This window comes from Bombus vosnesenskii, unplaced genomic scaffold, assembly GCF_011952255.1.
Source record: "Bombus vosnesenskii isolate JDL3184/JDL3185 unplaced genomic scaffold, Bvos_JDL3184-5_v1.1 scf7180000013931, whole genome shotgun sequence".
Classification (NCBI taxonomy): Eukaryota; Metazoa; Arthropoda; class Insecta; order Hymenoptera; family Apidae; genus Bombus; species Bombus vosnesenskii.
In genome coordinates, this window is record NW_022883289.1 from 154176 (window position 1) to 177198 (window position 23023).

The 23023-nt window shown below is 37.1% G+C and overlaps 3 protein-coding genes across 3 annotated transcripts in view; 1 reads left to right on the forward strand and 2 right to left on the reverse strand.

Moving 5' to 3' along the window:
• The window catches only part of LOC117239335, a 239009-nt gene that overhangs the window by 143837 nt on the left and 72149 nt on the right, over positions 1-23023 (reverse strand). The window lies entirely within an intron of this gene.
• LOC117239337 lies at positions 2895-3758 on the forward strand. The gene is made up of 2 exons (XM_033504833.1): positions 2895-3295; positions 3392-3758. The coding sequence occupies exons 1-2, from the start codon at positions 2895-2897 to the stop codon at positions 3756-3758; spliced, it is 768 nt and encodes a 255-aa protein (XP_033360724.1).
• LOC117239333 (peritrophin-1-like) lies at positions 6398-7584 on the reverse strand. Its single transcript, XM_033504831.1, has 2 exons — positions 7578-7584; positions 6398-6951 (listed from the first exon to the last, which is right to left on the reverse strand). The coding sequence occupies exons 1-2, from the start codon at positions 7582-7584 to the stop codon at positions 6398-6400; spliced, it is 561 nt and encodes a 186-aa protein (XP_033360722.1).

Here is a 23023-nt window from a genome sequence, read left to right on the forward strand (position 1 = left end):
AAAATGTAGTAAATAGTTTAGATTGTACAAAATAGTTTATTACGTATACACATCGTAAAAAGAAAATGTTTAATTCGGCTTATTTATACTTTGTTTATATTTTATTATATTTATACTTTATATTTGTGTTATATTTGTATTACTAAAGAATCCATTTTTAGATTAGAAACATCAATTATAACAAAAACAAATTTTATTTATAAGAACAAAGTTAATATTATTTAAATAATAATACTATGTAAATAATAAAATCAGGAAAAGGTATAAAACTTGTAGGTCTACGTTAACCCAGTCACAGATATTCGTGGTACAAGAAAATAGGTTTGCTAGTCTTCACATTGTAAAACAAATATTCAAGCTAACATTAATTTCTATCTGACCTATTCTACTAACTACAGCATCTTCATGATGCAGCATCGACGTAATCAAATAATTCGGTAAATTAGATAAACGTAAGGTTATATAAATCCCTATTGACCCATTTTCTTTTGTTGGTTACTCGATGTCTGATAAATATCGGTCTACTGCACTAATCGCTCGCCTATCGACGTATCTGTTCTATTAATCACGATCCTATCATACACACCTCACTATTATAGCCAATATGCCTGACAAAATGACATCACATTCTACTAATGATCACCTAAGCATTCATCTAACTTTGAAGTCTGACTAAACACGCTGACGTACCACAGAACGACGATAGGAGCTCGCTTCTATTTCTAAATTAAATCATTCCATTTGCATGCCATTGAGTCACCATTATCGTTTGAACCACGGCCATAACATGGTACAGGGAACGAATTAAATCTCCCTCTTTCACCGACCAAAGAGGAGTCAGAGTAGCTGTTGGAGCATTCGAGGTCATTTTACCGAACGACGAGTTTCCTCCAGGCGCATATAGTTACGGCTGGCAATAGCAAGTTCGCCGGCGGCCTATAACGTGGCCATAACTTTCACGAGTGAACATGGAACAACGATAGATGCGTGGTTAGACATAGGTACGTGAGGTTACCACGGGACCGCATAATAAGGTTCCGTGTACGGCCAACGAATGAAATTAGAACAACTTCCGGCTGAAATTGTCCAAAGTTATCAAGTCTCCGCGTTCTAGCTGCTCCTTTGTGCTAAGATGCAAACTGAGATCGTTCGGTTAAATGAAAATTGACAAGCTATATCAGAACATGATGTGAACAAAATAAACGTAGTAAGCAAACTCCAATTTCTTCGAATTCGTTGATCTACATCTTAATAGATATACGTAATGAACAGTATACATATAAACGACAACTAAATGTCAATAATTGAATGTAACAAAAATATCATAAACTCGAATGCAAGAAAGAAACGGATAACATAGGAGTATTTCATGAGGCACTTCCCTAAGTTCAAGAAAAACAGTGACCAGTGTCATCACACTACGTATTTCTCCGGACGAAGAAACTTCCGACAATCAACATGTAAAGTGGAAATCAGTGAGCAGTAGCGGAATACGGATACTAAGTATTAAAGCGTAATCCAAGGGTGAACTCGCCAGTGAAGGTAAACTAAGATACCAACCAACAAACCTGGTCAGACCTGGCAAGCAAGATCTAACGACTTGCAGCAACTCGATTCCACGCCAATCAGATAATCATATAACTTTTCAACGAAAGCAATGAAAAATTCAAATATTTATAGCTCTATAAAATAACGTGGGAGTTTCTCGATCGAGATGGAAATTTAAAGATTATTATTTCAAGCTGGATTCTCTGGATTCGATTTAAATTTACGGCAACCGCACGCCATTAGTTGCGCTCCTTCCCGGAACTGTGTATCGTTAAAGTTTCGCCGTCAGGTGTGCTGGGTAAGTTTAACTTTAAACAGCATCGATTATTTAAGATCGAGAGGAATCGCACCTAGCGAGCAAACGGAATCACAACGAAACCTAGCTAGTGAAACCTAGAAACTGAAGGAAAGTTGTTGAAATTTATTTCCACTTGGGCAGACCATTGTTTGTTATCACGTTACGAGGCCTGGCCGCATTAAGCTCTAACTGAAGTTACGAAAGGACTTGTTATTGGCTAGTGACTTCGTGCACAGACGGCAAAAAGTAATGTACAATTCACGAAGAGTTCCAAAGAAGTGCTGGCAGTATTGAAAGCATTTTGTTGGATTAACCCTTTCGCTTCGGGTGCCGCTTATAGGTGGCGCCCGCGAGATGACCTGTGGGTATGAGCGTCGTTTATAGACGACATCCACGAAATGAGCTGTGGGTACGAGCGCCGCATATAGGCGGCGACCACGCGACGAATCCTGGGTTCAGCACCCCATATATTGGGTATACACCAGTGCCATCTGTAGTCAATAATATATTTTTTCGTTATCGGCAGAACATTTTCTCTTGATTTTATTGATATATTGGATTAATCACTTCTTAAAAGTTACTCATTGTTGAAACAACATCAAAACGTTTTACGCAATATATTTCAAGCATCCAAACGATCGTATACTATTTCGTGCTAAAAAATCTGTTAAATCCATTGACAGTGAAACGATATTTCATATACGGTTCTTACAAGAATTATTGATATTTAAGACTTAGGAAAACGTATATACAGCAACCACGCACATTGTGCGCGTTTCTGGCGCGCGCTTCCGTTTAGTGACGGTACTTCGGCGGACTGGACTACCGAAGCGAAAGGGTTAAATCTAGGATGTGAAATGCAGCAATCACAGCTTCATAAGAATAGCTTTTGAATCTTTCGTTTGAACTTGTCCTAACTGTTTCGAAGTTAGTCTCCCGAATTGAATATGGAGAAGAACGGTGGCCCGTTGAACGCGGGGTTTCGCAGGGTTCGGTTTTGGGTCCGATTCTGTGGATCATCGGATACGACGCGGTGCTTCCTTGCCCCATGCCCCCAGACTCAGACATGGTGTGTTACGCGGACGACACGTTGGTCTTGGCCGGAGGACGCTGGTGGTACGAGACGCTGCGCCACGGAGAGTTTGGCGCCGCTTGCGTGATATGGGGTATACGAAGGCTGGGCCTGAAGGTGTCCCCAGCCAAATCGGAGGCTATATGGTTTTATGACTACCGACGTAGGGGGACTCTTTCGCCCGATCTATGTTTGGACATAAGCGGAGAAGAAATTGAGGTAGGACCTCAGATGAAATACTTGGGCCTCACCATCTACAGTCAATGGACGTTCGGGCCGCACTTCAAGCTCCTGGTTCCCAAAGTGACGACGATAGCCAAATGCTCTATGTGGGTTGCTGCCGAATATCGATGGGGCAGAGTCGGAGTGCGCCGACTGTATGAGGCAGTCGTCCGTTCTCGGGTCCTGTACGGGGCTCCCGTGTAGGCAGAAGATCTGATGAAAAGTCGACGCAATCTACTCTTGCTGAGGAGGCTTCATAGGACTACCGCCATCAGGACCGTAAGGGGATACCGGACGATATCATATGCGTCGGCGACTGTACTGGTGGCGTCTCCTCCGTTCGAGCTCCAGGCCCTAGCGCTCCAACGGATGTACCGTCAACTGCAGGGCCTGGGTTCGGGCGGGGATACGCCCTCTGCCGGCCAGTCGGTCCGCTACTTCCGGGGGAGGAAAGGCTCGAGACTTGGGAACGGTGGCGTTGGAGCGGTCCTACCGAACTGGGAGGTCTGGAGAGATCATGGCGGACTCCCGCTAACGTACAGGATGACGCAGGTGCTCACCGGGCACGGAGCGAGCGTTCGGGGAGTTCTTGCTAAGGATTCGGCGGCAGGTGACTAGTACGTGCCATCACTGCGAGGAAGAGGAAGATACGGCACAGCACACGCTGGAGTTCTGGCCGGCGTGGGAGGAACCGCGCCGTGTCCTACGACTCGCCATCGGCGAGAGTTTGGCCCCCGAGGCGATCGTAGAAGCCATGCTGAGGGAGCAACAGAAGTACATCGCCGTCCGCTCCTACTGCGAGTAAGTCATGCTTGCAAAGGAGCGCGCCGAGAGAGAAAGGGTGAGAGAACAACACCCGTCGAGAGTACCGTCACGCCGAAGAGGGTCTGGCCTCCCCTTTGGATTTGCACGACGGCCCAGGCAGCTTGACCTTAGGAGGAGTGGTCCCCCCTAACGGCCCAATCAACCAAGGATGACTTCCGATTACATCATCGGGGAGAAGACGAAAGAGTGCCCTAGCAGCAATACGAAAAGATGGTCCCGGGGTTCTCCTACTAATCGTCAGGACAATCACCGTGGAGGTTTTAGTCGGTACGAATCCGGCATTACCCGGCGCTCTCTTTCCGGAGGGCGCGGGACGCCTATGAAGGTTTCCTCCACGAAAAAAAGTCTCCCAAATTGAATAGCTTCGAACTTTTGATTTATTAATTTGCTCCCGAACACATAGGAAGCATGAGATTAGACATCCATAGTACATATTGTTTTCAGTCTGCACTTTATTTATAGCAGTTGTAAGAGAACGCAGAAATATCAATAATTCATCCATGCAAAACAAATTGAAATCTCTCTCTGTGAAATTACATAAGGTATCTAATGTTTCATGTAACGAAAAAATCTTCTCCGTATTAGCTAATATTTGAAAAAATGAATCATTCCAGTTTTTTCTTCAATAATGTCACCGTTCTCAGGACGGGATAACAAATCGCAAAGTGGAGCACATTTTTATGATACACCGTGTAAATTTTTGAAACGTAACACGAATAGACGCGATCATAAATATGTGAATGAGCACTACGACGAAGATATAAAGTAAGAAAACTGTCATTGGCGTAAAAGTCAGTAATTTCCCCAAAATACACCACTTCTGTTTCGTATTGTACACGAAAATTTGGAATGGCTTTGACAAAATTCTACACGTTCTAAATCATTACTGCAACAGTTTTAAGAAAACTTAACTTATACAAAGCATGAACGTCTGCAATTTAAGAGCAATTTGAGCGAGTGTGTGCGTTTGAAGCGACGCTATGACAAAACCGATGATCTTCTTTCAAGTATATTCTCAGGCGAAAATATCGCCGATTTTTCGAGGACCAAATAACAACAGTAGCGGAAACATATTTTACGTTTTGCAATGCTTTTGTAACGTTAGTGACTAGTACTTTATATGCACCATATAACGCCCATATTTTTAAACGTGGCCTTGAATATTTCATTTTCCATAGTCGCCGAAGGTACAATTTTGTCGACTATGCACATTTCGATATTCATCTTTAAACTATGTACTATGTCTAACTATTGGTAAAGGAAATTAAATTTTTATCACCCCGTAGGTATAGTCCAATTTGATAAATCATTTAATATATATAGAATACAATGCAATATCGAGCAACTTTTATTTCCATCGAATGTTTTATAATCCGATCTTTTACATTTCACATGGCATCATTGATTTACGTTTGCTTTGTATGTAACTACTACATTTATGGTAATGTTTTTGTTAATCAGTCGCATTTTTACAAAATAAAATCGTGACAATATACATGGCGATGAATCGAATGTAATTAAATTAATATCGTTTCATGCTATGTGTACATATAAGAAAGAATGCTAATTAAATGGTGTCATTTATCACTAATTTTATTATTTACAGAAAATTTACGATCTGTGTCAAATTCAATGCAGTTATCCTAAAAGATTACATAAATTAAATAATATATAAAAGCAGCATTACGTTTTAACCTTGTAACATCGTAATATTCTGAAATTCAGAGATACTCGAAGGTATTACAACAAAGCATTTACCTTTAGTGATTATTCTACAAATTCATTTCTTTCTGATTCTACGATTCATTTTCCAGTTTTTAAAGCAAATTAATCACAAATGGTATATCCAACCAAAAATGTTTTGTTTGCCAGTAGGTTGCAGTTGCCACATTAAGCATTTTTACTCACACAGCTTCCGAGTACATAATATAACTTTAATCCAGTATCGCATACCTCGCAATATTTGACTTTCCGTCGTATTCATAGCAAAGTGTAAATTTACAATAATGGGGTACAACACCAATACTACTGCTACAATCAGGTAGAGACGGACAGTTCGACGATAAATTTACGTTTTGAGGCACGTTCTCCCAATATTATATCGTAGTACAGACCGCTGGCACATTGCTCGATATACACACGTTCCTATCGCTACATCTACAATATTTTTGACAATCTTCTGTGTAAAAGCCTGTGTTGTACTAGGTACCACAAATTTCTCAATTCCTAGCATTACTGTCCATATAACAGTAAGCATGACTACTATCAACGCATCTTTCTTCTGTATAGTCAAAGAGTTGTCCGCTTTTACACGTCATAAGAAGTTTCATATTGCCTGAGCATTTATAATATCTGTTACAGTAACATCCATGAGGAATATTGTTAACACCGACACTACATCGCAAGGATTACACTGCATTCATAGTAGGTATCTAATTGCGGCAGCCGGGTACGTTCTTGGGTATATCGCACGTGTCGATTACTGGATTGAAGACGTGCCCATCGAAACACTTCAGAAGACATTTGCGACCGTTGGAGCATTCGTAATATAAACTACAATTTCTTTCATGAGAATAACGACTATGGCCAACGGATGGACAATCAGATGGAAAATAACAATTATTATCATTGTTGTAAAAGTCGTTATACTTTTGGTTTATACATTTGGCGGCATGCGGCGAATCGCAAACTTCTCTAATATAATCATATATCATGCCTTCAGGACATTCACCCATATGCTTATTTCCGTTTTCGCAAAAGTAATACTTGGTGCAAGAAGATTCGTGTGGTAAGAATGTATATTCCCCTAGTGGACAATCTACACCTCTTTCCTCTGTTGCATGAGGTAGTAAGTCGATTTGTTTGAGGTGGACATTAGACTCTCTCGTTTTGCTCGAAGATTCTGGTGGACCTCTCGGAATTTTGTATACTTCGGCAAAAGCGTTCCCTGTCACTGCCAAAACGGCAATGGCTAGTAATAATAAATCTGAAATAGAAGAAAATAACGAATCTGCCATTCTGCATGTCAATACTATTTTGCGTGTCATGAAGAAAAAGCTAATTGTTGTTTAAATAGCAAACTAACGATCAAAAAATTTAGTGACGAATTTGGTGATTTCAATTTTTACAGTTACTGATTATAAATGAGTAGTATAAGTGATTAATACTTTTTGATTATCATCATCAGTGACGGACTAAAACGAGATCCATTATTGATAATGATTATTGCTAATCAATGGAATTTAGTTATCGTTAATGGTTATAGGTAACTAAAAACACTATTAATCGTCAGTGTAGCAACCTGATGAATGCATATACGACACAGTGTTAATTATAGGAATGCTAAGTGTAACAGTTAGCAGCATAACAATTTTCGACAGTGGTTTCCAATAAGCAAAAAATATTCATCTTCGATGGTTATTCGTAATTGAAAACAACTTCCTTCGTCATTGATGTTCATCAGTAGCCGAAAAAATTTATTTCGTTCTCTATATTCTCTCACAAAATACATTGTTCGTATAATATATGCGATATAAGGATATGCGAAACTAAAATAATATCTCAAAAGCAACATACGTGGTTACGAACTATATCACAAGTAAAATTACTCACCTCTCATTCTAACAGATTTATTTCTAACAATGAAAAGGTAACAAACTCTCTTATAGTCGGTTTTTGGGAAGGAACTGACATTGCCAAGTTATAAGATTTGACTTTTATAGCTAACTTATCACCATATCTATCAACATATCTTTCTACTTTGTATCGGACGATACAATCATTTAGCGATTTACGTTTAAAGTATTTTCAAACGATAATTCCCCTTATTATATAACTCACAATTTTAGAATTATCACTCACGTATAAATCGTCTTATCGTTTTGCGTTTTACATATCAAAGGTGCAATGCTGGGATAATAGTGCTTAATAACGATAAAGAAAATATGTTATGTACCTAGATATATATTTAGGAGGACTGTGAATGCAAACTGTAATCAAAGTATTGAAGATGTCGAGAAATTCGAAGCAAGCGATTCTGTATAACAATTTCAATGAGAGAAGTAGATTACTCTTGGAAGAGTATCATAAAAAGGAAGTAACTAATAACAGACAACTATAATAGATACATGGTGTAAACAAGATCACACCTTATATATGTAACAGAATCGAATTATTCGATTGGATTTTTTAACGTATTGATAAAGATTTAGAACGAAAGTTCTTAAAATCCTTATCCTGTTCACGATGATACAGATAAGATCGTAACACGATAGGATTGTAATATAATTTTAACGAACGAAGCATAAGTATCTGTAATTATAAATCGGAAATATGTTATTTATTGCGCAGATCTGGTATATTTATCGTGAATTATGTAACACGATAATACTAATAGAATAGTGAATTAATTATCTCCGTGTTTTATTCGTATATCTTTGCAAGGTCTAGTCGTCGAAACCTTTTATGATTTCTGCTAAGAAAAAGCGATTATGTTTATCTACATGTGGTGACACTCGACCACGGAATTTTCCGATGGTTTCGTGACACAAAGCGACCTTGAAAGCGTAAGACCGACATGCCAAATGTACCATCGATATCCCTACGATTCTTTCGCCAAATATTCGGAAGAACGCATAAGCGGAAACTGTCGCGGACATCTAACAAACGCGTGCGTAGTGGGGATATCGAGAGGCAACAAAGAAATGAACTAAAAAGAAAGGCAGGAAATAGTGTGAAATTAAAAATTTTGGCGGGTTTAAAGAAAAAATGTGTTTTATAAAAAGAAAAAATAAACTATAAGAATTATTTAAATAAACTTTTTGACGAACTTTTTTAGTTCATCGAGGAGAAAAATATACAATAATTTAATCCTTTTTTGATTTTTTGTTTCGGTCAAGAATTACGAGGTGGATCTTTCACGCCGATTGAAAACTGTAGCCCATGAAATAGGCTTAGAAATCTGTTATAATTTTTTTTTTTTTACTTTAAAAAATTTTTTTTGTATTTATCAAACATATATAAAACCATAGCTCAAAATTCAATAACTTCATTTCTTTCTTTCGCTTCTAAAAAAAATCACAAAAAGACGCTGTTTTAGAACATTCTAATTCAGGACACCCCCTTAAAAGCAAAGATGAGGCGATTAAATATTTCCTAACCAAAATGGCACCCAAATTAGCCTAGAAAGTTTTGATTGTCTATAGAAGGCAAAAGTTCGTTCAAGTTAGTTAAAACAATGACTATCTTAGTCAATTTAGAAAAAATAGAAATTCTGATTTATCCTTTTTTTATTTCGAATTTAGATATCCAATTTGCACATACAAATTTTAGTTAAAATTGTCAAATATTTACAAAAAATAATGAACAAAGATGTATTGAAACTGATTCTTTAAAATTCGGATTAAAAAACGGATTCTTTAAAATCTGTTTGTATGCTTATATTTGTTGTTGAAAATATACAATTTATCCTTGGGCATCTATCCGCATTTTGAGAGTTTTCATCCGCGAAATGTGGACGATTGTCGGCAAAGGAAAAGTAGGTGATCAGTATTATTAGCTGCACTATGAATCTGCAAGTTTTCATCAAAATCGGCATATCACATTTATTGTAGGTAATGTGTGTCCTGTAGGTATTCGAATAAGGTACTTTCTTAAGATACTGTATTGTACGAGGTGACGATGATGCGTAATCCAGTATAAAACGAATTAGTAGCAACAGAATTTAACATTTTTTTAATAAAATTGCGCTTTCCCGTTGCAAGGTGCGATTTCATTTTTTCTCAACTTGTTACAAATCATTTCCTATAAATTTTGGCGCGCCTGATTTAAAGGCAGCCTAAACCAGACCAAATTTTAATTGGAATAAAAATAAGAAGCAATTATTTTAAATAATTTATCTCAGATCTTTATTTTCACTATTATTATTAGAAAATAAATGGAAAATGATGAACGGGAAAGATAAATGCTTACTGTCCCGATTAAGAATCGACCACACCAAAATCGCCTATTTCCTCGAAACAACTCATTCTCAGCAAAATGGATCGAGCATATTGCATCACCTGCGGAAATCAGCCGCTAACAACACACCACATCCTACATATCTAACATCTAAGAAATACAATTCAGTTTGTTAAGGACTCCAATCTGTATAAGAAAAAATGTTTCCTTAAGAAATCTTTGCAGCAGTTTGTCGTAAGCAAAGCTCTCTCTTCAAAAAGCTCATCCATGAGAGATCTTTGCCTGGGCCCATCTAATATTGTTGCGAGAGAAAATAACCGTTCTACAAGTGCAGTAGATGAAAGAGAATTCTTCAGAAAAGTGTCGAATATTCATTTAACATGGACAAATAGAAACTTTTATCTTGCCAATCAAAACGTCGATTTTATTATTTATTTTTATCTTCGGATAACATTCGTGGAATTGTTAGCTGTTTCACCTTCGCCTCTTTCAAACTCGAAACTGCTTTTACTTGTTATTTTTCAACAGCGTTGATTACATCTTCGTGATAACGCTTTGATGATATGACCGCATTAATAAAAACTGAGCGTAAAATGTTCAATTTTTCATTTGCCACTTCTGATAGTCAACGACTTTTAAGTAAAATGGATTTGAAATTGTTCCGATCTTATGGAACAACGTGTATATTTTATAAAAAGAGTTATAACAAGGCACGGTTTAGGATTTCTTCCAACGAATAGAAAATTAGTTTGTGGATGATAGAGATTAATTTTTTGCAGTTCAAAGAATACTTAAGCTATTCAAAAACTAAATTGATCGTTTTATATTCTACATTTAGATTACTCATAAATCCATAAACAGTCACAAATTTATAACCATTTTTATCCACCTTACCTTATCGAAACAAAACTACTAATTTTACAAAGTTTCGTTATAAAAATGTGCTGGTGCGGTTGGTTGTTTTATCATAAAAAGATTTTCAGAGTACAAAGGCTTAAGCAAATGTACATATAAGTAAATACACAGAGAATATAAATTCCTTATTTCAAGTTTCGTATCACATACTTCGCGATCCTTTCGTGTTATACTATTCTTCTCGAGGAATAATCATTCGTTCCCCGGAGTTATACCTCTCAAGACTTTATTTCTTATGGATCCCATGCTTTTAAGTTCCGTAGGCAAAGTTAATGAAAAAGAAAAATGTTCAGCCGGCGAAAATAAAGTTATAAATAAAGTTATATCGGAGACTGAAAGCTACGGTGAAAAGTAATTAAAATTCCGCGGGTACGTCTAGCAGACATTTATCGCGTGCCGCGACGAACAAACTCTATCCAATTAAAGCGAAAACTGATGGCCTGTTGAAATTAATACTCTGTCTGCGGGACGTGTGCTCGGGAATTGCGAATCTCAACTTGACACGTTGATTAAGTAACATTCAAATGGTAATGCAACGGCTTCGATTAGCCGGCATTTAATTAAATCACTTTGTAACTTCGTAATTAATCGCGCGGAATGTATACAGTTATGTCAAACTGATTTCAATCGAGCACACGTTCGGAATTCTCATCGGTAAAGTTGTAGAATGAGCAAGACTCTCTGTATTGCCTCTGATGAGATTATCTTCTACAGGGAAACGATCAAGCAATTAACGCATCACAATTTCCTACCCAAGACCGAACCACTAACAATTCGATTTCATTGAGTCAAGTTGATAACAGTCAATGTATTTCAATACCTATATTGTCTGATAAGCACGATCGCGGTCTGTTGAATTGATTTTAATTACAGCGCCTTGTGCGATTATCAGTACTATACTGTATTACGTCATTCTGGAAGAAATTGTATCAATAAAATCTTAATAACAGATCCAAAACACTGCTTTAATTGAAGATAGTATTGATTAAAATACGATTCAAAAGTTTTTATAAGTAAGTTGTAAGATAATAAAATAAGTACAATTCTTAATTGGATATCGAGTACAGTAATCGAAGAGAAATTTGATAACGTAGACATAATTTTTTTTACAAAAATATTGTTACGCGTATTACACATTAATTGTAATGCTATTTTACAAAACTTTTTCAACATTATAAAATTGAATAAGCTAGAAGCTCAGAAACATAAATTGGTAAAATGCATTGCAGAGGAAAACGAAATTTTTTGGGAGAGCAATCATAAAGTTATCAAATAGATGGAACAAAATCATTGAAACAGATATAATGTATACAATATCTGATTGCATAACAATATACGAGGTGAACCACGTTAAGTGTTACAGTCTGTTTTTCCTCGAAACTACATATGATATTATGACTATCCCAAAAGTTTCTTATGCTTTATAAGGAAATAATAAATGCTCAACATTTTTTCTTTTATATTATTTTATCGAGTTATGCATGATCCATTTAACTTTTCAAAGAGATAATATTTTAGAATTGTGTATTAATTTTTCATTATTTTGATAACTGTTTCCAAGCCTAATAAAACTTTTATCTGAATCTGCATATTCTTCACATTTCTGCATATCTATATCTTATACTCGAAAATATAAGGCTCTTTGAACCGTTTAACGTGTTCAAATTTCAAGCCGACATCTATTACAGTTTCAAAGAGAACAGATTGTGCAAATTTTTGTGATGCACCCTGTATATATTGACTTTCTAATATTTCTTTCTCAAATCTGAAGCGATCCAGTATTTTAAACGCAACAAATGTATTCAAAGTGAAGTAAACTTGTTCTTCTAAATTTTGTGTAGGTGCAGTAATTGAAATATACGATCGCTTAGATTAAACAAATCCTATTTACCGAACGCGGTAAAGCCGTTACACTAATCGGATGACTGACCAGTAACGGGTCTATTCCACTAGCCCAACTTTGAACCGTAGTTCAACCTATCCTATTAACTTAACTCTCAAACTACTGAAACGGTATTAATTTTCAATCCAAAGTACTACTTTCAACGACGGATTTGTGCTTCAAGTTATCAAATCTACTTTATATTCATCGAGGTAATCGTCCTTCTATAAATCTCCTAAGCAACTTAAAAATTCTATCAACTTGAAATATCAAGACAAACTAAACTTTTAAATCTTCGAAGCGAATCGTATTCCACGGATTCGCTGGCTTCGTGACTTTACTATATAATATACTTATTATTAAATATATTACTTTGAAACTACATGCTAAGCTTCGCTTTTCAAAAATATAAAATTTGATACCTTTACAGTAACATGTCTTCTCATATAAATTTAAACGAATTCTAACAAATGAAATGCTATTTATTTATCGATTAATGTAATATTTAAATTTCCTTTATCATCTCATTTTGTTCATCAAATAAACTAGGCTTATCTCGCTAAATTAACATAGATCGTCATTTGAAGATCATCCATTACTAATCTAACATGTACCTAATTATATCACATATGAATAATATTAATTAGAATAACACGATGGAGGTATATCGGGTGTATGAACATCACATTTAAAGCTCAAGAGAAGCACACGTTCATTTTATCAAAACACGTATATATTTAATGATTAGGAAAAGAAGAAAAGTTCTAGCGAGTAAAAAGTTCCGAAGTAAAATTCAACAAGTTGAAAATTACGACCAACGAACGGTCAAGAGACGTGCACAGGATACTCAAAGAATTGGAGTTCATTGTCGCAAAGAACCAGTTAATACACTTGACGTGGAACAACATTATAATCCGCGAGTTTCGTCGCAACTTCCGGTACCGCGTATTACGACGATGAGGAAAGTTCTCGCGAAGCGGACACCGCGCGAATTAATGCGTCATTTGAGGAACGCGTGAGCAGAATAACTCGGCCGGATTTCGCATGTCGATTCGACGACCGGAAGCGACGTGAAATCACAATGAGCCGACGTTTGCTCTACCCTCCGCGGATTTACTTGCCGCCACAAAGACGATAATGCGACATTGCGGAGAATAATAGATGTCATCATGAGGCGTCGCAGGGTTTCCACTCGACCGCGACTAATAAACATTCCGTTGCGTGACAAATTTAACTAATTCGCCAACTCTTTACGTTAAAGTAAGGAGCATTTATGAAGTCTGATCTAAAATAAATTTTTATCAATTTTAACTGATTGCTTGGTTAAAACTATTAACTGGGGAGACAAGTTAACCCGTCATTTGGGTAATAATTTATTTATTTAAAAGACTCCTATCTTTTTACATATAATTTCATTTCTGTTACAAATAAAATATGTCATATTCATGTTTGTAAGGATTAAAACTAATTCAACTGAAACTAATTTATCTTTACTATTAATTTTTAATTTCGTAAGTATTGATCGATAGTTGTCATGGTTTCATAATTTTTAGTTCCTGAATTTTTATGTCTCAATTTCATTTGTGTTTCATCAGGCAGAAGCTTTAATGTTTTAAGAAAAATCTTGACATAAGATTGCAATGAAAAATTACGTATGTTAACAACGATTGTTTCATATTTTTCTTGAATTTCAGAAATTTTGTAAGAATAAAGAAACACGATTGAACTGAGCAACGTAATAACATCAATTACAAAAATGTACCTCAAACTTGATCTTGGCAAAAAAAGCCTCGAACCCTGTGAAATATTCCAAAAGGTTAACTAAACCCTTGTCAACCTCTACAAAGCAGAGGACCTTTGACGCTTTTCCAGGGACACAATGCTTTCAGGGCATAATACAAGAGAGGACACGAGTCTTAAAAACTCTTAGCACAGTTTTTAAATAGCATAACACGAAGTTGGAACACATATATTCTGTAAAGGGCACAATAGAAAGTTACAAGGGATATATTTTACAAATTCTTGAATTCGTATATACCTCAATAATTTAAAGTACTGTTGTACCACATTGCGAAAATATATTTCAAAATATAAATAAATTAATCACTCAATTAATCAAATAAACGTATCAATTCCACTTCCAATATTAATGCTTTAGTAGTATAATAAAATTGTGAAGAATTTCTATTTAATATTTGAATGTAAGTATAAAATATAAGAATTTGTATATAAGTATGATAAATCTAAATACCAATTATTTCTTTATCCCTTAGATTTCTCTTCTTATGAAAATATACCTATAGATTCAAGTTTTTATAAAAAATAAATATTAATAATTATGTTAAATGCCATTTAACATAAGAAATTTATACGATTTATTTTCAATAACTTGCTAGAGTTTCTTTCTTAGTACAATCTTAAATAGTTAACACTAAAACTACCGATAGTTAACAGGAAGTTATTTCTACCAAAACCAATCAAAATAACTGGTCTATAAAAAATACGTAATAATAGAATATTTTTATATTTATTAATTTATTTCTTTCTTACAGAAGGAATTCTATGTTATGTAGTACATTTTTGGTATCATTAATCCATCTGGGACCATGACCTCTAAACAAGAGTTGACACATTTATAAAATTGTATAGCCAGTCATTTTGACTGATTTGATATTTCTAGCGTTAGCATCTAGCGATCAATCAAGAATTTTCATGATAACTGATATCATGTCGAATAATACGCAGTAAAAATTTAGAAAACGAGTGGGAAGTTGTAGAAAACGAGGGATCTAGTTAATTGGGATTCGATAAACAGATCGCAGGACCCTTTTACACTTTGGCAAGTGCCAGTTATTTTGACTGGTGTTGGTATAAGTAGCCTTGATACAGAATTATTTTGAGTTTGATACATAAAAAACAAAATAAAATTCATTATATTATTCTTTTAGTTATCGTTGCGAAAGTCGTTACATCAATGCGGAAAAAATATAACATGGTAGGAATTTTAAAATAAAATTGTAAAACCAGTCAATTTGACTGATGTGGTAGTTCTAGTATTAAGGGATCCATCCCTAATCGCTAATATTACGAATCTATCAGAAAAATTACCAAAAAGAGGACACAATTTTTACATTTTTACTTTTTAAAGCGTAGAATAAAAACACTCGAAACGAAGTGATGCAACATACGCGATACAAAACGATCGTGGCATTTAAAATCGCGGAAAATTTCCGGCACGTCGTCCGCGAGGGATCCGAAATCAAAACTCTATTCAAGAATGTTCTCTCCGAGGAGCGATTTCGTGTTCTCTTTTTCCTCGTCCTCTTTTTGCCTCTGTCACCCTCGAAATTACCCCTTTGTCCGACGACTGACGTGAGAAAGAAGCGACAAAGGAGCAAACCGCCAGCGCCGCATCGTCGCGTTGTTATCATTTTTTATCTTTGCTCGTTATCAGGCGTCTAGTTGTCGCGTGAGACCGAGAAACGACAAAACCTGAAAGCGTGAAAAAGATAAAGAAACGAGGAACGAATAGACCTGGACGATAAAGAGAATTGCGCTGTTCGAAGTGCACTTGCCGCGAGTTTATATTGAGAATCACTTGAAACCATTCGAGGTTCCATGTGTGTCTAACACGCGAATGATTGATTATGAATTTTCAATTGGTTCATGGAATTATTCGATCCACATTTTAGTTTTCTTATTCCAAGATTATGTTAGATACCAATTATTATACGACAATAGCAGCATTGTTGGAAACGCTAATGTACCTTCAAATTTTAGACGTTTTATCTAGTACCTCTTCACTTTTCAATATGTGTTGGAATATTTGAAGCCTCCACGTTTTTCACATTTCAAGTAAAAGTATAAAGGCTCGACGGACAGAAGCTTTGTTATTGTTGAGTGTTATAACGCGATGTTCCGTTAGGCTAAGTTTATGTTAGGGTCGAAAACAATTGCTATTTTTTAAAAGTATAATATTAGCGTTTAGACCGTCTGCGGGCCAGTACTCGGATGATAAATGAATAATTTAATTACAACTGTATGTATGTTTATCGCCGAGACTCTGTCATAAGCTTTAAAGTTTCCAAATCAACATGCAACGACCAACCTAGCGGTTCCTATGACATAACTTAGATGCTCTTATCGGGATACGCGTTCCACCACATCGATGCACAACTCTATACATCATTCGTTCGCCTACCAAAGACACAACACGCGATGGAAGGGAAGATACAAGATGTTAACATGAGTTTTCAAAGAAATCTCCGTCAGGCCACGCGTGCAGCAGTACCAAGGTCCTCTGCTAGGTAGTCCCATCGATATTTTAGTAATGCGAGTCGCTGAAATTGTGATCTCAAGAATGATCTCTCGTTTCGTTTGTTCGCAACATTAAAACCACTAGCTGTTGTTGAATATAATGAAGGAAAGTGTGGTATAGATTATTCCGACCAAATGGTTTCTTATGCCACCACAATTAGGAAAGGAATCAAATGATACAGAAAACTTGGCATTCAACTCCTTCTGGGGATTTCTGTTGTAAACGCTTTGGCGGTTTACAAAACAAGGAAGAATATAATATTAGAATATTTAGAGAATTATTAGTTGCAAAATTATTAGGGTTGTCTGAAAATACAAAAAATCCTTGTCTTCGACGGAGTCAGCGTAATATCGTCGTTTGGAAGAAGCATTAGACGCGCATGCAAACTATGTTATGCAAATAAAAGACGTCGAATGGACCGAACAAAGGCACGAGAGAATTTAAAGAAAACAACAACTTATTGTCCAAATTGTCGCGACCAACCTCAGCTACGTATAGAAAGCTTTAAAGTTTTACATAAATAATTTTTTTAATAAACCATTTTCGTATTACTTTTATAACAATTCGATAGTTTTATTATTTCCTCTGGAATATCTTTTCAAATACCTACGACGATCCTTCGCAAGTAGTCGAATAAGCGACACCCGAATACGGGTGACGCGGCCCTACCGAAAACTTCGCTGTCACCCGAATACGGGTGTCGTGGCAGTCAACGTGTTAAAAATGCTAAAATAGCGCATGTTTCAACAGAATTTCATTCATATCTCAGGAAAGTCAAATTAAATCACAATCAATCAATCTCCTCCAATCATACATCAGAAGAGCGAACAGGATTTGTTACACCCCTCGACAAATGTAAATCCTTTCGCTCGATTCCACAGTTGTTATAATTTATAATATATAATATATTTTATTAATAAACGAAATCATTGTTTTACTTAACTTATCAACGAATGAGAACCACTCTACAACTCAATATTCGCCACATCAACACCATGTTTGAAATGTTCACTGCGATGAACGAATGGCGGTCGATTGCATCTAAAGGAATACTAGAAAAATTATGGATTCGAAAAGCAGTAATGCGAAGAATATCAATAGAAAATTGTATGGTCGCCAGAAGCATTCTCTTTTCGTAGTGTGTCTCCCTCTTTCCTGTCTTGCATGGTTTTTTCTCCTCTTTTATTTGGACCACATTTAAATTTTAAACGCTTTTAATCTTTTATGCATGAGCCAAGGGTGCTCTTAAAATAAACACGCTAGACTGTCGCCAGCGAGCGTGCAATTCTATCCGTACTTTCGTTGGTTCTTAATTTTGTCCTCTTCGCGATGACGTTGATTATTATATTAAATTAATGAACACCCTTCGCGTGTTGTAATTTCTTCGCTGTTTCCGCGTAATTTATTTATTCGATTAACTTTCACAATTTTTCTCTGTAAACTTTTTCTAAAGAGAGAAAGCTGCATGTTGTTTCGTTCCTGGGTAAAGAACAGCTTGCTGCGCACGTTCATTTATCTCGAGAACCTTAAGCAATTAAATATCCGATTATTAATTCCCTTTGAGGGTTACTGGTCGACGCTGATAATAGAACGTTGGCTCGACAATCGGATTACCTCGGACGATAAGAGGAAGGAAGAGAAAGAATTCAGTAGATGATGATGATTCTAAGGAAAGGCTGCCGTCTGAAATCGAGATCTCATCGAATCTCGAAAACGCCGATCGAAGACACGCTGCAATTACTCTTAGATGTTCGACCAACGATTCTTCTGGCCAATCTCAATTTTCTTTCCCTCTTTCTTTTGAATTGCGTATAGGGTGTCTCGGAAGAAATTAAACCAAATCTCTTCGCCTTTTTTACTACAAAATAAACGATGAAAAATATTCCTATTTTATATTTACCTTTTCACCCCGATTTCTTGCTTCCGCAGTTCACTTAATCTCGTAAATCTCCCTCCGATACTCAACCCTTTAAAAATTTCGGATTAACCGTAGAACCATCAATCCATCTCAATTTCTCAATCGTACATCGCCAAATCACCAGGTACATTTTCTTGTTCTCTCTAGGCTAACAGCCGGTGGAAGAAAGCCGAGAAGGAAGCGAGAGGATGGAAGTCGTTCGAGCGACCCAGGGGATGAAACAAGAGAGAGATCCCTTTAATGCGGATGACGGAAGAGGAGGACTGAGCAGAAACGAAGACGAAGAGAGGAGTGCGAAGGCAGAAGCATGGCCGCGAGTGGTTTCTGACATTTTCAATAATGTACCGATGAATTTACTCCGTTCACGTGCAAAAGCTATTAAATGTATTCGTAACGCGATTTCGCTATAGAATAACAAGATTCCTTGATTAAGCGATGACGTGGCTGCGTAAATCATCGTACGTTTTATCATTGTATTCTAAGAATCGCCTCGTGGGATTAGTACACCGTGGTGCGTGATCAGAAAGCCGAAGAACTTGAAGGGACGTTTGGGAATATTACCTTTCTTTTTCCGAACGCCGATTGTAGTCGACATCCATCCAAGGACCTGTGGATACGCATGCCAACTACGGATGAGACCCGTGTAATAATAAACCGTAAGTAGTAGCACGGATTAAAATCGGTGCTCGACTAACGAGTTATTCGGTAGTAATTAGCTTACTGTTCTCACTCTGTATCTGACAGCAGTCAAATTACTACAAGAACATATCACAAAAATAGCAAAGTGGCTGCAAGATAAACAAATAAAAGCAAACCCCGATAAATGTGTGGCGGCACGGGCCACGGAACTTTTCAACGGCTCCGGATGCAAAGCGCGACGCCACCAAAGCGCAACACCGACGTACCCAATGTACCATCGATATCTTCACACTCTTTCCGCCGAATTCTCGGAAGAGCATACACGTGTCAGCACTGGCGGCACATCTAATGAATGCACGCTAGTGGGGGATATCGATGGGCTACGAAGGGAAGAATCTGCGCGATCCGAAACAAAAGGGCAAGCAGTCTGTCTTACGCCATTAAATGTGTAACTCCTCGGTACTATTTGCATAGCAACGCGTCGAATGATCTCTCGGTGTCTATCGTTATTTGTTAGTTGTTACCAGTTGTCTGTTAAGTGTAATTGTTAATTGTTAACTCTGATTGTTGATTAATTCTAAATAAACTATTGTTCGTTAAAAACACCAAGAGTAGTTCCTTACGCACCTATCACCATACCACCTCAAATGCAACCATATTACATTCACGCTGCGAAAACATACACCACCAAACATCCTACTGAACGGCACGCACATACCGCAAACAAGGCAAGTTAAATACCTAGGACTTCACCTAGAAACACAACTCACATGGAAACAGCATACTAAATCAATAATAGACAAAATACAGACAACAAAGAGACAAATGCATTGGCTAACAAATCGAAAATCCAAATTAAGTATAGAAAATAAATTAAAAATATACAAAACGATCATAAAACCAATCTGGACGTACGGAATACCACTATGGGGGACAGCAGCAATGAGCCATTTAAACAAAATAGAGACAGTACAAGCTAAAATTCTTAGAACAATAGTAAACGCCCCATGGTACGTTAGAAACGAGGATATACGGAAGGACCTGGGAATACCAACGGTCAAAGAGGAAATTAGAAGACACGCAGGAAAATATAAAGAAGGAATAGGAGCACACCCAAACCGGCTAGCTGTGGAAACGATCAACACCTCAAACATGGAAAGAAGGCTGAAAAGGAAACACCCAGCAGACCTCACAAAGGACACAACCTAACAAACACGAAGATGGTATCCCACCGGGGGTAGCCACCCACATGATAATCTAATAGCTAAAAAATTCTACCAAATGTCCAAACTGGACAAATTGTGAATGTAAACAACTAAATAAAAAAAACTGTATCTAACTACATATTGGAAATATCGTTCTTTCGAAAAAGATCGGAAGAAATCAGCTATTTGTTAATTTCTTTAGCTTATTTGTTTTTTTCCGTCAGTTCAATGTTACATTTGTATTTAACACGTACTTTCGAGTTGACACACACTTTTAGATCATGTGTGGTCTGTATGGAATCGACTTTAACGTGACACGTGAACTAAAGATGCCAAAATTATGAAAAAGTATTTTATAATAATTCGTATTAAACATATATGTAATGTCCACAATAAAGACAGATATTATATGTAAATTATTTGGTAGTATACAGTATTGTAGGAAATGAAAATGGAATCCGCAGCGGACATGTTAACGCTTTCTTTTACGCAAAGAGAATATTCGCGACGAGCTCCGCCGCATAGAGGAACCACAGCCGTAGCCATGTGCACTCTAAAGAAAAGTTAAAAACGTGTCCCAGAAGCGTCGACGTTTAAACGTTTCCAGCAAAACCAGAGACGAGGATTGAAACTTTGTGCTTTGTTGGCGGATATTAAAATCCCTCCCGATAGAAGTTTCAGTGGAGGTCGTTGGTTTTCGGACGCTGAGCAATGCAAGCGAGCTGGTCCAGTGTTTGTGGAACAGGAAAGGAGCAACCGGGGATGATTGAAGTGCTCCTGGGCGCTTAAAGCTTGTATAAATTTATAATTGACGAAGGTTACCCTCGGGGGCAGGGCTCCACGAGAAAATCTGAAGTATTTGCTAAGGTTGCTGTTCGTCATCTTCTTCTTTCTCTGCTGCTGCTTCTTCTTCCTCTTCCTCCTTCTCTTCTTCTTCTTCATGTGATGTTGGTTGATGTTAATAATCGTTAGGACGCTGTAGTAGTTTGAGACAGATGATGTTTCGAGAAGTCTGTGGGGACGATGACATCCATGCCGATTATATTTCACGATGAAACAAGGCTGTCACGCTGGAAGGTTTCCTGTAACGTTATTCCATCCCCTAGTGTATCGTAGTGTTATAAGCGAGATAAAACTCCACAGATATTTCATGCAACTTCTTCAGATTTCGCCATGTAGATTTCGCGATATTGCCTTTATCGAAACACTGGGTAGACTTGTTCGACAAATCGTGTACACTGGGGAGCATATACGGTTCATACAAATATATTTTTGGACAGGAGTATAAATTATTCTCTCGAAGTTGTTGAAACAGAAACTATTATATTAGCAGTTTTTAGAGTCGAATCACCGAATTACCGTTATTTGAATACTATGTTAACTGTTCCCTCAAAGTACGAATTTAGTTCTCGTCAACTGGTCATTAAAGATACGCTTACATTAGACGACATTTAATCGTTTCAAAGAATCCAAGTGAAAATTTGATTTTGATACCTAAAGGTACTTGTAAATTTTACAAATCACAAGGTTACAAGTCACGATTAATAAGTATTTTAAGACGATCATACAAACCGTCTCTGATCTACAAAACACAAGATAATCTACCACATTAACTCAATAAACTGTAAAAAGAAAAGTGTTCAACACCGGAAGAAAGAAATCAAATTTATTCATGACACGTGACTTAACTTTCAAGAAAGCACCCTCAAAAGATTCTGAGGGATCATTACGTACAACCATAACAGCACGACCACGGACTGTATAGAAGCGAAGAAAGCCCGTTTAAGGAGATCGTAAACCCTCGAAGAACGACAAGAAGAGACCGCCTCTTTTTCGATAGTTTCGCGGCGACGAGACCTAACCCACCCCGTCTCCCTATTTCTCCTCAAAAATGTCCGATTTCCGGAAACGTCCTCCGGATGTACGGCACACTTTGCCGGAGCAAATCGAGAGACGGTGGCTTCCACCGAATTTTTCTACGGATGCGTCGCACCGTGAAATCGAGCCGGGAAAGAACTGGGTTTCATAAATTATTTACCGATTCTACGGAGAATCCGAGTGAACCACGGAGAGTCAGGATGGTACAGAAATTCAACGAGAGCAAAGGAAGCCCCGCGTTTACGAGAAGAATACCTCGGAGAACGATCTAAAGGACAGAAAGGGGTGTTCTGGATATTCTGGTGAAGCTTTTTGGAAATCACATCGTGTTGAAATCGATGAGTG

Bases quoted from the DNA above. Each gene is read 5' to 3' on its own strand.
- LOC117239337 (XM_033504833.1), top strand. From the start codon at position 2,895: ATGCCCCCAGACTCAGACATGGTGTGTTACGCGGACGACACGTTGGTC. The intron at 3,296-3,391 runs GTATGAGGCAGT...CTTGCTGAGGAG, and splicing joins AGAGTCGGAGTGCGCCGACT to GCTTCATAGGACTACCGCCA.